At 50.0% G+C, this 12,238-nt stretch overlaps 1 protein-coding gene across 1 annotated transcript; it reads left to right on the top strand.

Moving 5' to 3' along the window:
- Positions 1-10,732: 10,732 nt before the first annotated feature.
- Positions 10,733-12,027, top strand: POU3F2 (POU class 3 homeobox 2). The gene has a single exon (XM_030554221.1). The coding sequence runs from the start codon at positions 10,804-10,806 to the stop codon at positions 12,025-12,027; it is 1,224 nt and encodes a 407-aa protein (XP_030410081.1). The 5' UTR covers positions 10,733-10,803.
- The last annotated feature ends 211 nt before the right edge of the window (positions 12,028-12,238 follow it).

Below are 12,238 nucleotides of genomic sequence, written 5' to 3' on the forward strand. Positions count from 1 at the left end.
TCTCCACTCCCCCGAACACCCGCTCTGCTACAGCCACTCCCAGCTCCCCGCCCGCCGCTGCGCGCCCGGACCCTGCACAGTCTGCCCGGTGCCCCGCCCGCCCTCCGCACTCACCCGCCCGCCGCGGCTTCCAGGCGCGCATTCCGGCCTGTCCCGACCCCTGCTGTAGATCCCCCGCTCCGGCCGAGACCCGTGCGCCCCTCCCTCCGTCCCTCCGCACCCCAGCTGCGTCCCGCTCCCGCCCCTGCACACACATCCCTGCGCTCACCCGCTCCACCTGTCAGCCCAGTACCGAGCTCCCTACGCCCCTCCTCCGCACACACCCCGAGCGCTCCGCTCTGTGCACACCGCGCTCTGCCCGCTGCCCCCGCACACACCGCTCTGCCCCCTCCCCCCGCACACCCACTCTTCTCCCTACTCCCTCGTATACACCGCGCTCTGTCCCCTCCCCCGCACACACCGCGCTCTGCCTCCTCCCCCCACAAAAACACAGCACTCTGCCCCCTCTCCCCCCGCACACACCGCGCTCTGCCCCCTCCCCCCGCACACACCGCGCTCTGCCTCCTCCCCCCACAAAAACACCCCACTCTGTCCCCTCTCCCCGCACACGCCACTCTTCTCCCTACCCTCGTACACACCGCGCTCTGCCCCCTCCCCCGCACACACCACTCTGTCCCCTCCCCCGCACACACCACTCTTCTCCCTATCCCCAGTATACACCGCGCTCTGCCCCCTCCCCCCGCACACACTGCACTCTGCCCCCTCCCCCCGCACACACCGCACTCTGCCCCCTCCCCCCGCACACACTGCACTCTGTCCCCTCCCCCGCACACCACTCTTCTCCCTACCCTCGTACACACCGCGCTCTGCCCCCTCCCCCGCACACACCACTCTGTCCCCTCCCCCGCACACCACTCTTCTCCCTATCCCCAGTACACACCGCGCTCTGCCCCCTCCCCCGCACACACACCACTCTGTCCCCTCCTCCCACAAAAACACCCCACTCTGCCCTGTCCCTCGCTCACACCCCCACTCTGCCCCCTCCCCCCGCACACACACCCCACTCTGCCCCGTCCCCCCACAAAAACACCACACACTGCCCCCTTCCCCGCGCACACACCCCGCTCTGCCCCGTCCCTCGCTCACACCCCCACACTGCCCCCTTCCCCGCGCACACACCCCGCTCTGCCCCGTCCCTCGCTCACACCCCCACACTGCCCCCTTCCCCGCGCACACACCGCACTTTGCTCCCTCCCCGCGCACAGACAGGACACTCCACTCCCTCCGCACGCACACACCTCACTCTGGCCCTTCCACTCGCACGACACTTTGCCCCCTCTACTCACGCCCACACAGCACACTCTGTCCCCTCCCGCACACACACCACACTCTCCCCCTCCCCCTTGCGCGCACACTACACTCTGTCCTGCGCTGTCTACTGCACACGCACAATCACTTGCACTCCCTGTCTTCTGCACAAACACATCCTGTAGCCCCTTGGCCCTGCACACACACAAACACCTGCTCTGCGCACGCGCACACACACAGGTTCCTTCTCCCTGGCATGCACCCGATCTGCTCTGCCCTGTTCCCACACAACCTGCTGCATCCGCTCTCCCCTGCGCGGGTCCCCATTCCTCTTCCTCTCCCCCCACATGCATCCCCTCTGTCCTGCAACCCCCTTTTTTCCGGGAAAGGAGAAAGTGATCCTTGTCATTTTCCTGGAGAAGCTGGAAATCTGCCAGGTTAACCCCCCTTTTACTGCTGGGAAACCCGACCCCCTGTAATCTAGCTGCCTGCTCTTCCCAACTAGATTACACTGAACGTGGCAAAGGTGTCTGTTCTTTGGTCATTTTGAGTCCCGCCCAGGGAATGCGAGGGCCAGTTTTAACCTTGACATCGGAGCAGAAATGTAACGCGTGCACGAAAGTCTGCAACGAAACTTTCTTCTCTGGAACTTTCATGGCAAAAAAAGTGTGGGGGGGGGGCTTTTCCCTGCAATTCTATGCGGCGATCGTTTTGCAATGCTCCTTACCCTCGGAGCTGAGTGAGTTAACAAACAGAGAAGCGCTATTTCCTTTAGCCAGCCGAGATCTCCCGACTTCTTTCCACCCGAGAACGCATTATTAACCAAAGCTAGCTAACCGCGCCAGCGCCGAAGGACACGTGTCCCTACCACAGCGATCAGTGCAGGGCGACACTAAGCAGTCGCTGAACTTTGAGAGGATTCCAAGATCAGGACTAGCAACCCCTTCTGACAACAACTGCGTGCGCGGGGGGTGAGGTCAGGCTGCGCAGCCTGCCGCTGGAGACAGAGAGGAGATGGTATTTAAATGAACTGCTGATAAAGGCAGAAAATATTGTTTGTGGGTTTGATGAGGTGGCCCGGGGGGGGGGACCGCAGTGCCATGTTCTTTGAAGTGTCAATTTAAAGAAAAGAATCCTCCAAATGTGTCCAGTGTACATCCCGGAGGAGAGATCGATCTCGCTATCTAATCTCCTTTTTAACTCTACTGGTGCTATCGTCTCTACTTACAGAGTGGAGGCTAGGGGAAGGAGGGGATGTTGCTAATAAAACAAACTAAGAAGTTCCGCTGCCCAAAGACCCCGCTGTAAATCCAGTTACTGAAACACCGAAGTGGCTGGACTCCCATCTCCACTTCTTCAGCAGTCGCAGGGCTCGGTGTTTCTATAGCTGCTAAAATCAGTCTGCCGGCTTGTTCATAAGTTCTCTAGCTAATTTGTTAGATACGTTCAGTGGAATTAGTTAAAGACATTTAACCTGAAGAACACATTGACCCAAACTTATTCCCTGGACTCTGTTTCACCCTTGCAAACCCCACACCCCAGGAGAAGCTTGGTACAGTATTTAGATCTTACATGCTAGCTCTGAAAGAGACTAAGAAAACAACACTGGTCTCCCATTCTGAATTTTAATACTGAAATCTGGAAATGGAAATTGTTTGATGTATGAGGAGACGGTATCTAATTAGGGCGTAAGAAATTTAATCTTTCCAGCAGGCAGGTCATATAATTAATGTTAATTTAACGCTCAAATTCTCAGTCATTAATTTTTATTCTCTTAAATGTAGTTTGGCAGGGGCCCCTGATCCATGGCAATGGATTTTACTGGATGTAAGAGCACACTTGGTCTTTGGAGTGAATTATTGCAGACCTTCCCATCCCAATAACAAGATCACATCATGTATGCATTATTAAGCCATGTAATTGAATGGTCCATAGTTTGCATATCAGACTATTAAAATAATGTGTTTTGCTTTTCTTCCAACACGTAATGTTAAAGACTTTGCGAATATTTGGTGATTCTGATAATTATCACCAAATTACTACAAATGTTCTCTTCATTAGCGTGATTTCTTTCAAGCATTTTTAAAAATGTGAATAATTCATTAAGTGATGGCTTGTAAGTTTTTTTTTTAATAAAAACTTATCAACCACAAAGTCGAAAACGAGATAAAAATAACAATGGGACAAGAAGAGAACAATCCTCCTATGTGATTGAAACAGAAAACTTTTTTTTTTCTCATTTCAGATAACTATATAACTGTAAAGTTTCACTTGGTCGAGAGCAAAAGTGCATGCAATCTAAAGAACAGTCTACTTCAGGTGATGCAGAACAGATGAAGGAACAAATGTGGGGATTTTTCCCTTTACAGGGAATATCTGGGTACAGAGCAGACAGATTGATTTGAAAAGATACTGACCTCTCTCCTTCAGCTGCAGTATAACTTGTCCTGGAAAAAAAAATCAACTGAAAATTTCCCTCACCCCAGTTCACTAAGCTTCTATGACGATCTCAGAAGTTGAATAATTCCCAATTAACTAAGTAACTAACTTTCTTCTTGCCATCTTGAGGCACACACTTCACTAAATCTTCAGCCTTGGAGACCCTTCATTATTGCCTTTCCACTCCACACTGTTTTCAAAGTTCAATAGCAAGGCAACAAAAACAACACTGCTGCAAAATAAGAGTCTCTTTTAAAATTAAAGAGCAGGTCATTTGCATCGAAGAAGTAAAGTTCCCCTCCCCATCCCCGCTTAATTATTTAAATAAAAAGAAGCTCGCTTCAGGATCAGTGACACTGATGATTTGCAGGATGGGAAGCCGCTGCGATCGAATGAATAGGGGCTGTATCAGGTGTAATGTTCCTTTCTATGAATCTAACATACTTCACCGTTGCGCGCTTGTGCTCCACTGTCAGAGGCTATTGAATCCCCATAGGACTTGCAGTGACCATGATTTCTGCTTTTCACTAAAGCATGAGAAACGGCTATGGTGAATAAAGCAGAAATAAGGAGTTGCTTTGCTTGTAGGCGCAGACTACAACAGCCTGTTTGCCTGCTCGTGACCCAGCTGTGTAACCAAGGCATCTCCCTCTCTACTTCTACCTAGCAGTGCGCCCTCACCTCCAGCCTTTGAGCACCAGGCTAGTACCCAGGAAGGGGCCTGGAATACCGGGGGGGCGCTTTTATTTTGGTTGGGGGTGGTGAGCGCTGCTCACTGGGCTGGGGAGAGCGGAGAGAGCCGAACTGTGCTGCTCTGTGTGGGCTTTTTTTACCCTCCTCACTATAGCAACCAACGGCAGCCTGGCAAAAATGCACCCTCTGTGGACAATGGCCCGGCCTCCTTGTTTGCCTCCCTCTTCTTCCTCCTCTTCGAAGCCCGGCCAAAGAAACTTTCTAACTGTTCAGCTGCCTCCGCCAAGAGAGGAAACTCAACGCCCGGCTTCTCTCGCAGCACAGCTGCAACTCTCTGCGCACAGGCCGAGCCAAACTCTGTTGCGCACATCCACCGCTTGCGAGGGTGGCCGCACCTAGCCTTGCCTTATAGAGAGTATAAGACGCACCGAAAGGCATTGCGGGCTGGGGGGCAGGGGGAATCTTGGCTCTATCTTACTAATGAAAATAACAGGTGGAAAACACGAAGCTGGTTTCCCTTCTGAAACAAGCGGCCCCGATCCAACTCCCATTTCGGGATCGGGCCCATTGTCAACAACTGGGAGCTCTTAAAAGGTCAATAAAGTTCTGAACCAAGACTGGAAGATGCCGTCTATTCATTCTTCCTCAGTCAGCCCACAGCAATAATGGGATCGGGCCTGTGAAATCTGTAGCGTCAAGTTTTCATCCTTTGCGTTTGGCTGAGGGTTATAATATAAAACTCCCTGGAGCGGGCTAAGGGGTCAATATTGGGCTGATTCTATGGCAAGATTTCTTTCTCTCCCAGCTATTCCCACAGGCAACCTCAGAGACCGTTTCTTCCTCCATTTCAACTTTTTATTATGGCTAAAGCTTTGTGACATGTATTATTGCCATCAACTGCAGCTACTGAGGTCTAGAAGTGCAGGGCATGCTCAGGTTTTCAAGACTGATTGAATTTTTCTGTTGTAAGCATATGCACCACCAGTAGTCAACTCCGGCTTCTTTTCCACCCTGTGAAAGTTAACATGGCATTAGAGATCACTTCACCAATGTATTTCAGAATAAAAGCTTTAATTGCGTTCCTCTTTTCCTTAAAAATATGCAGAAAAATGCATCTTATGTAAGAAAACATAATTTCCCTAAGTTAAGTAGAATAATATTATATTTGGGCTCTTCCTAGAGTATGTATCCTGCTTAATCGTATTTGATCGTGAGGGGGGGAGGGGAGAGAGAGAAGGGAACTACAGTATTTTATTTGTCAGTGAAGCAGACTGTTTCCCCCCTTGTAAATCTCCAGTTTAGCTTCTGAAAGGTCTCGACTGAAAACACTTTAATATATCAAAGATGTTTGAACCCCTCATGCCTGCTACCAATTCACCTGTTTTAATGTTAAAAGAACCCCGCTTTAAGCTGCGTTGTTGGGAGGTCATTTAACAGCAAGCCTTCTGAAAAGTAAATTGCGTGGAGGCAAACTCTGCCAATCGCATCTTGTTCTAACTTTGAGACTTCAATATAAACAAGCTGTATTAACTCCAAGTAGAATTTATCTCGCAGACTGATGGAATTTGTCCTTTTTGCTTCTTTTCCCCTCCAGGCCTCATATTCACCACTCCAAATTTAGCAGCGTTCCTTTGATAAATGACTCAAAGTAATCCCTGCAACAGCTAAGCTTGACTGGTTGACGTTGTGTTAGAAGTCTTCATAGCGGTATCTGTCTATAAAATATTCACTTGCGGACTACAAAGGGTGGATCATTTTTAATGACAAAGATTCAGAACTGGAGGATGAAGGGAAAAGATTAATATCCGGGAATTCAAATTATTTAATTTCAAATACTGAACTTAGAACATTACATCCTACTAGTTTAAACAGTGATGCAGATAAAATAGAATAGCCACGTATGAATGAAGTGGCCAGAAGAATAGAGTTGCAGGGAACGTTGGAAATGGACACTAACACAAACTTTTCAGAATTTTTTTTATCACTATTATTCTACACCTTTCTATCTTCTAGGCGAATCGATATTCCAGCAGGAAAAAATATATATTCTTTTGTCTGATGCAGTTAGGTGGAGAAATCAATTTAAGCTATGGGTTTTAATTTCAGTGGGTAATGTGATCCTGTGCAATCAAAGTTATCAGTTTCTGTCCATTTTATTTAGATATCTTAGTTAAATGTGTTTGTTATACCTACCCTGAGGAAAAGCAGCTTGAAAGTGTAGCTTTTGAGGCATCTTATAAATACATCCCTGAGGCTGCAGTTCTTGCAGCTTTAAGGCAGTTTTCATTAAAGCAGCCAGCTGCCTCTTTGTGTAGATTGTTTTTTTTTTTAAGCAATCACTTGTGAAGCCTCAGCCTCAGTTTTGTCCCTCTGAAGGCCCTTAAAGTTGAAGTTCCATTCATGTGTTGGGTCTGTCCACGAGATCAGGCTCCTTCGAGCTACACTGGGAAGAACTACAGAAAGCGCAGGATTGAATGGTTCATACAGAAAGGTTAAAAAGGGAACAAGAGATCAAAACAGTCGCATCTCACAATAGTTACATTAAATGCGTCCTAGTAATGTGCACAAATCTCCCAACTTGGCCTTTAAAGGGAGTAGCAGGCTCGGTTGCATGGATCTGTGTTTATTGCACCAGAAAAAGTATATTAGCAAACCGCAGAGTGCATTTCTTCTTGATGATTTCAGCCTAAAACTAGCTATAAATGAGAAAAAATCGAAGTTCAGAAGAGTTTTTTTTCTTTAGCTGCGTGAGTCGATTTCGAGCCCCTGGGAGCACAGTTTAAAATAGGCTTTTCGCCTCTAAATAGAGGAACCTGGGTTTTTTTTTGAGCACTCTTAAAACCCTGCGCATTAAGGGGTCGTTAGAAATAAAATCTTGTTAGAAAGGATCAGGGTTTGTATTTTGACCGAGGAGATGTAGCTTTCTCTCCGCAAGGCTTGGATTTGCTAAGAGCGTAAGCATTAAGAGAGCTCAACATTTTGCAAGTAAAAGGATGATTCAACAATCCAAGATATTTAACAATAAAGGGCTAGAGTCCACAAACTATATCCAGAGGAAATGCGGTAGCTCGCCTTGGATTTTAAACGTCCCAGCAGGGGATCAATACTTTGAACCCACCACCGTTCCTTATGCAATGTACCTTGCGAGTGTGCACCTCCCATACAGGGAAAGCTCCATTTAAGATGAGCCTATATGTGTTTTATAGAGAATATTCTCGGGTAGCTGTATTGGAATGAAGGAGATATCAAGGAGGCCTGTCAGTTCAAAGCTTTTTAGGGTTGTTTAAAAATCCTCTTCACGTCAAAGTAAGCAGCCCTAGTATTTGAACAGCTGCTTTGAACAGTGAAAAGGGCTGAGCTGAATCAAAACACTGCAGTGTCTGCCCAAGACACTGCATCACCTTCAACCTGCTTTTATACGGGCAGAGAAAGGAAATAAAGGCTCCAGAGCCCTCTAATCCAGCAGGGTCAGTTACCAAAGAAAGGGGACACATGACTGTCTCTTTCACATCCTGAGCTCCTTGGACCTAAACCAGCCCCAGTTTGGGGGCTGAAACTGAAATCAGCACCAGTCACGCAGGAACCACACAATCAAGAGCTCTCCCCGCTCATGAGCTCTCCGATAGCGGTTTCTTCCACTGGGGGAGCTGGGAGTTAAGGATGCTTAAGAAACAGTATTAATGACAAGGATAACAATGATGATGATGATGGGGACGAGGAGGCGGAGTTTGCATCGCCTCTGAATTCACCATTCGCACTCTCCGCTCTTTCCAGCTGTGAACGTACAGATGTTAATGTCACTGGGGGAGGGGGAGCAGTAGGGGGAAAGGGGTTTTTTACACAGTGTTCATACTTATGAAATTGATTACCAGGAGCCTTTGATATCTGCCAGTGATTTATTAGGGGTATTAAACACGCGGAACAGCGATTGTATTCGTCGACCCTGGCTCTTCGTCTGTGCATAACTGGAGGGGAAGGGGAGAGCGAGAGAGACGCAGGGAACTTTTAAGTTGCATATGGCTGATTTCAGATTGCTTCACCGTATACAGAAATTCTAATGTCTGATTCCTGCTCTCTGCTCAGTGTCTTGTGTGTTTTGTCCAGTTGAGAGGTAAGTTTCGCCATATAGAAATATGAGCTGGGGATAAATATGTGAGATACACCTGCCTTAGGTTATGGCAGAAGTGACTTTCTCTAAGAATAACATTTGTAACCACCCCGAGGCACATAAATACACTTTAAAAACTGAACTTGCAAATAAGCCATTCTGTAGCCTGAGTCCTGAAGTACTTTCATTCGGTATTTGAAGAAAAACCAGCTCAAATCCAGCCTTGAAAAAGCATTTCCGCCCAATAGTAAATAAGATCAGTGCTTTTCTCCTGCTGTATGCTATGCTGTGGTTCTAATCAGGCGTTGTTGGTTGTTTTAATGGAAGTTTGTTGTACGTTTTGCTTGTTTTTATATCCACGCAATGGACTATACCTGATTTGGACAAACTGCACCAGCATTTCAGCATCGAACTGTAACTGTCCTTAAAACGCGACCAAAATATGATTTCTATCGTGGAAATAATTCAGAGACATAAAGTATAAATTGACTTTTCATAATACCTGCAGAGCAGACAACACTGCTCTTTGCTTGTCTTCCTCAAGCCACAGGTGAGGAAAAATTTCGAGCAGAATCTCCCCTTCCTTGCTGCTTAAGTGACTTTCACATGGGCCAAGTTGACTCCTGGTTGAACAATCTCTTAATATGTCGTTAAACTAAGGAAACCAGGGCCCCTGCAGGAGTATCTTGCTAACACTAACTAGCCTGTTTATGCTGTCTCTCTGTGAATGTTTGTGTGCACCAGCCTGTCCACACACTCACACGGAGGACTATTTCCAGCCAAACTGTCTTTCAAGGGCTGTATGTTAAGTATGGTGATTTATAAATAACTCTCAGAAAAAAGCTGGTTCTTGTTAGTAGTAATAAATTCTCCAGTCTGCACTATTGTACTATTTCGATTAAGATACTTTGAGTCTACAGCGCAGCCCCTCTAACCCCCCGAGTTTATTTTCAAGATAAAGTTTTGATTTCCACTTAAAAATGGGAAATGAACTCTTTACCACGGCTAACCCGAGTACCACTCATTCCTAAGAAATCCGCATCCAGTTCCACAATGTCCTTCTTTCCTGTTTGGGCAGCAACTTGTTTATCTTTTTGTAAGCGCGCAGAAAACCAGAGTCGCTGAAGCTGATCTGTAAACACTACTGTCCCCCAGTGCCTGGGGAAGTCTATCGCTGCCGGACTGCCGTGGTTTTGTGATTTGCGAGGTATTAAGCCCTGAAACTCTTTGCTGGGTGTTTTGTCCCGGATAGCACTTGCTGCTGGGGCAGTTTGGGAATTGCCAGAGCCTCTTGTCCCCTCCAGAGTGTAGCTGCACCCGTCATCACCCGCTTGCATTGTGGCCCGGGAGCAGCGACTTTCCACCGGGCTGCTGACTGTAAAGACTATAGCGGAATCGCATTCGCCCACCCCCTCGGATCTTTCCAACCCTCCCTGTATCTACAAACCAGCAGGCTCTGTTTTTTTTTTAAAGTGTCTCTAACAAAGTTGCATTTTTTAAAAAATCGTAAGGAGTCGGCTCGTGGATGGAGGAAGGGGGGTAAAATTCACCACGAGTCAACAGAGCAGCATTGATGAAGAGCTAGTGTGACTTGCAGAGCGAACAAATTACTGTGGTAAAGTGATCTCACTCTTGTACCAGTGCCATCCCTGCAATCCAGCCCATGGTTAAAGATATTCCAGTCAACAGCTCGCGCTCTGCGCAGCGTGTGCGTGCACAAAAGCAAACAGCGTTTAAAGCATGCAACGAGCCAGCCAGGTTTGCAATGATGCAAGCAACAGGAGAGCAACATGCATCTCCTCCAGGACTTGCATTGCGTATGGCCAGAGCGGAGTGTACTTGCTTCTCCTGTGTTCAGAAGGTTTAGCAGGGTCGGTGCGCCGAGAATCATCCCCTCCCCCGCATCTCCCCCTCCCTTCCCGCGTCCATGTGGTTGCAAGCAGCCAAGCTCCTTTTCCCCCCTTAGAGTTTGGTTACAAAAAGGGAGCGAGCGGTTGTGGGGCGGGGTGTAGGCGCCCCGGCGTGGGCCAATCGGCGGTTCCCCCGGAGCCGGTTGCCAGAGGTCTCCACGTAAATCAAAGCGGCGGGAGCCAATGGGTGGGCGCGGGAGGGAGGAGCCGGGACGCGTGCCTTTGCAGTGGGTTCTGCCAAGGGGACTTTGGGGGGAGCGAAAGGAGAGAGGAGCCCGAGGCGAAAAAGTAGCTGTCAAATGCGCGGCTCCTTTAACCAGAGCGATCAGTCCGGCTCGGAGAGTCATGGCGACCACAGCGTCTAACCACTACAGCCTGCTCACCTCCAGCTCCTCCATGGTGCATGCGGAGCCGCCGGGGAGCATGCAGCCGGGCGCCGGCTACAGGGATGCACAGACGCTGGTGCAGGCGGACTACACGCTGCAGAGCAACGGGCACCCGCTCAGCCACGCTCACCAATGGATCACGGCGTTGTCCCACGGTGGGGGAGGCGGCGGCGGCGGGGACTCGCCCTGGTCCACCAGCCCCCTGGGCCAGCAGGACATCAAGCCCTCGGTGGTGCAGTCCGGGGGCCGGGGGGACGAGCTGCAGCAGCACCAGCAGCAGCACCAGCAGCAGCAGGGGAGACCTCCCCACCTGGTGCATCACGCCGGCAGCCACCACGCCGCCGCCGGGGCATGGAGGACGGGCGCCTCGGCTCACCTGCCGCCCAGCATGGCCTCCTCGAACGGGGGGCAAGCAGGGCTGCTCTACTCCCAGCCCCCGGGCTTCACGGTCAACGGGATGCTGAGCTCCGGCCAGCCGGGCTTGCACCACCACGGCCTGAGGGATGCCCACGATGAACAGCAGCAGCACCACGGCGGAGAGCACCCCGGGGGGCACCCGCAGCAGCACCCTCCGCACCAGCAGCAGCAGCACCCCGGGGGCGGCGGCGGGGGCCACCACGACCCCCACTCGGACGAGGACACGCCGACCTCGGACGACCTGGAGCAGTTCGCCAAGCAGTTCAAGCAGCGCCGGATCAAACTGGGATTTACCCAAGCGGACGTGGGCTTGGCCCTGGGCACCCTGTACGGGAACGTCTTCTCGCAGACCACCATCTGCAGGTTCGAGGCCCTGCAGCTGAGCTTCAAGAACATGTGCAAGCTGAAGCCTTTGTTGAACAAGTGGTTGGAGGAGGCGGACTCGTCCTCGGGCAGCCCCACCAGCATAGACAAGATCGCAGCCCAGGGGCGCAAGAGGAAAAAGCGCACCTCCATCGAGGTGAGCGTCAAGGGAGCCCTGGAGAGCCACTTCCTCAAGTGCCCCAAGCCCTCTGCCCAGGAGATCACCTCGCTGGCGGACAGCCTACAGCTGGAGAAAGAGGTGGTGCGAGTGTGGTTTTGTAACAGGAGACAGAAAGAGAAACGCATGACTCCCCCGGGAGGGACTCTGCCCGGAGCCGAGGATGTATATGGGGCAAGTAGGGACACTCCACCACACCACGGGGTGCAGACGCCTGTGCAGTGAACTCACATGGGGGCTGGCGGGGGGAGGGGGGTATTGACCCCCCCAATTCCCACCCCTCCAACTTTTGATCGTTCTTTTTTCTTTTTTATTTCTTTTTCTTTTTTTTTTTTTACGTTTTCTCCTATCTTAAAAACAGAGAAAAAAAACTGCACTGGACTATCCCGTAAACGGTAGCAGGTGAAATGATGTGTTTTGATCTTTACAGGCGAGT

Source organism: Gopherus evgoodei, chromosome 3 (genome assembly GCF_007399415.2).
Source record: "Gopherus evgoodei ecotype Sinaloan lineage chromosome 3, rGopEvg1_v1.p, whole genome shotgun sequence".
Taxonomy (NCBI): domain Eukaryota; kingdom Metazoa; phylum Chordata; order Testudines; family Testudinidae; genus Gopherus; species Gopherus evgoodei.

Coding starts and splice junctions, on each gene's coding strand:
- POU3F2 (XM_030554221.1), top strand. CDS start 10,804: ATGGCGACCACAGCGTCTAACCACTACAGCCTGCTCACCTCCAGCTCC.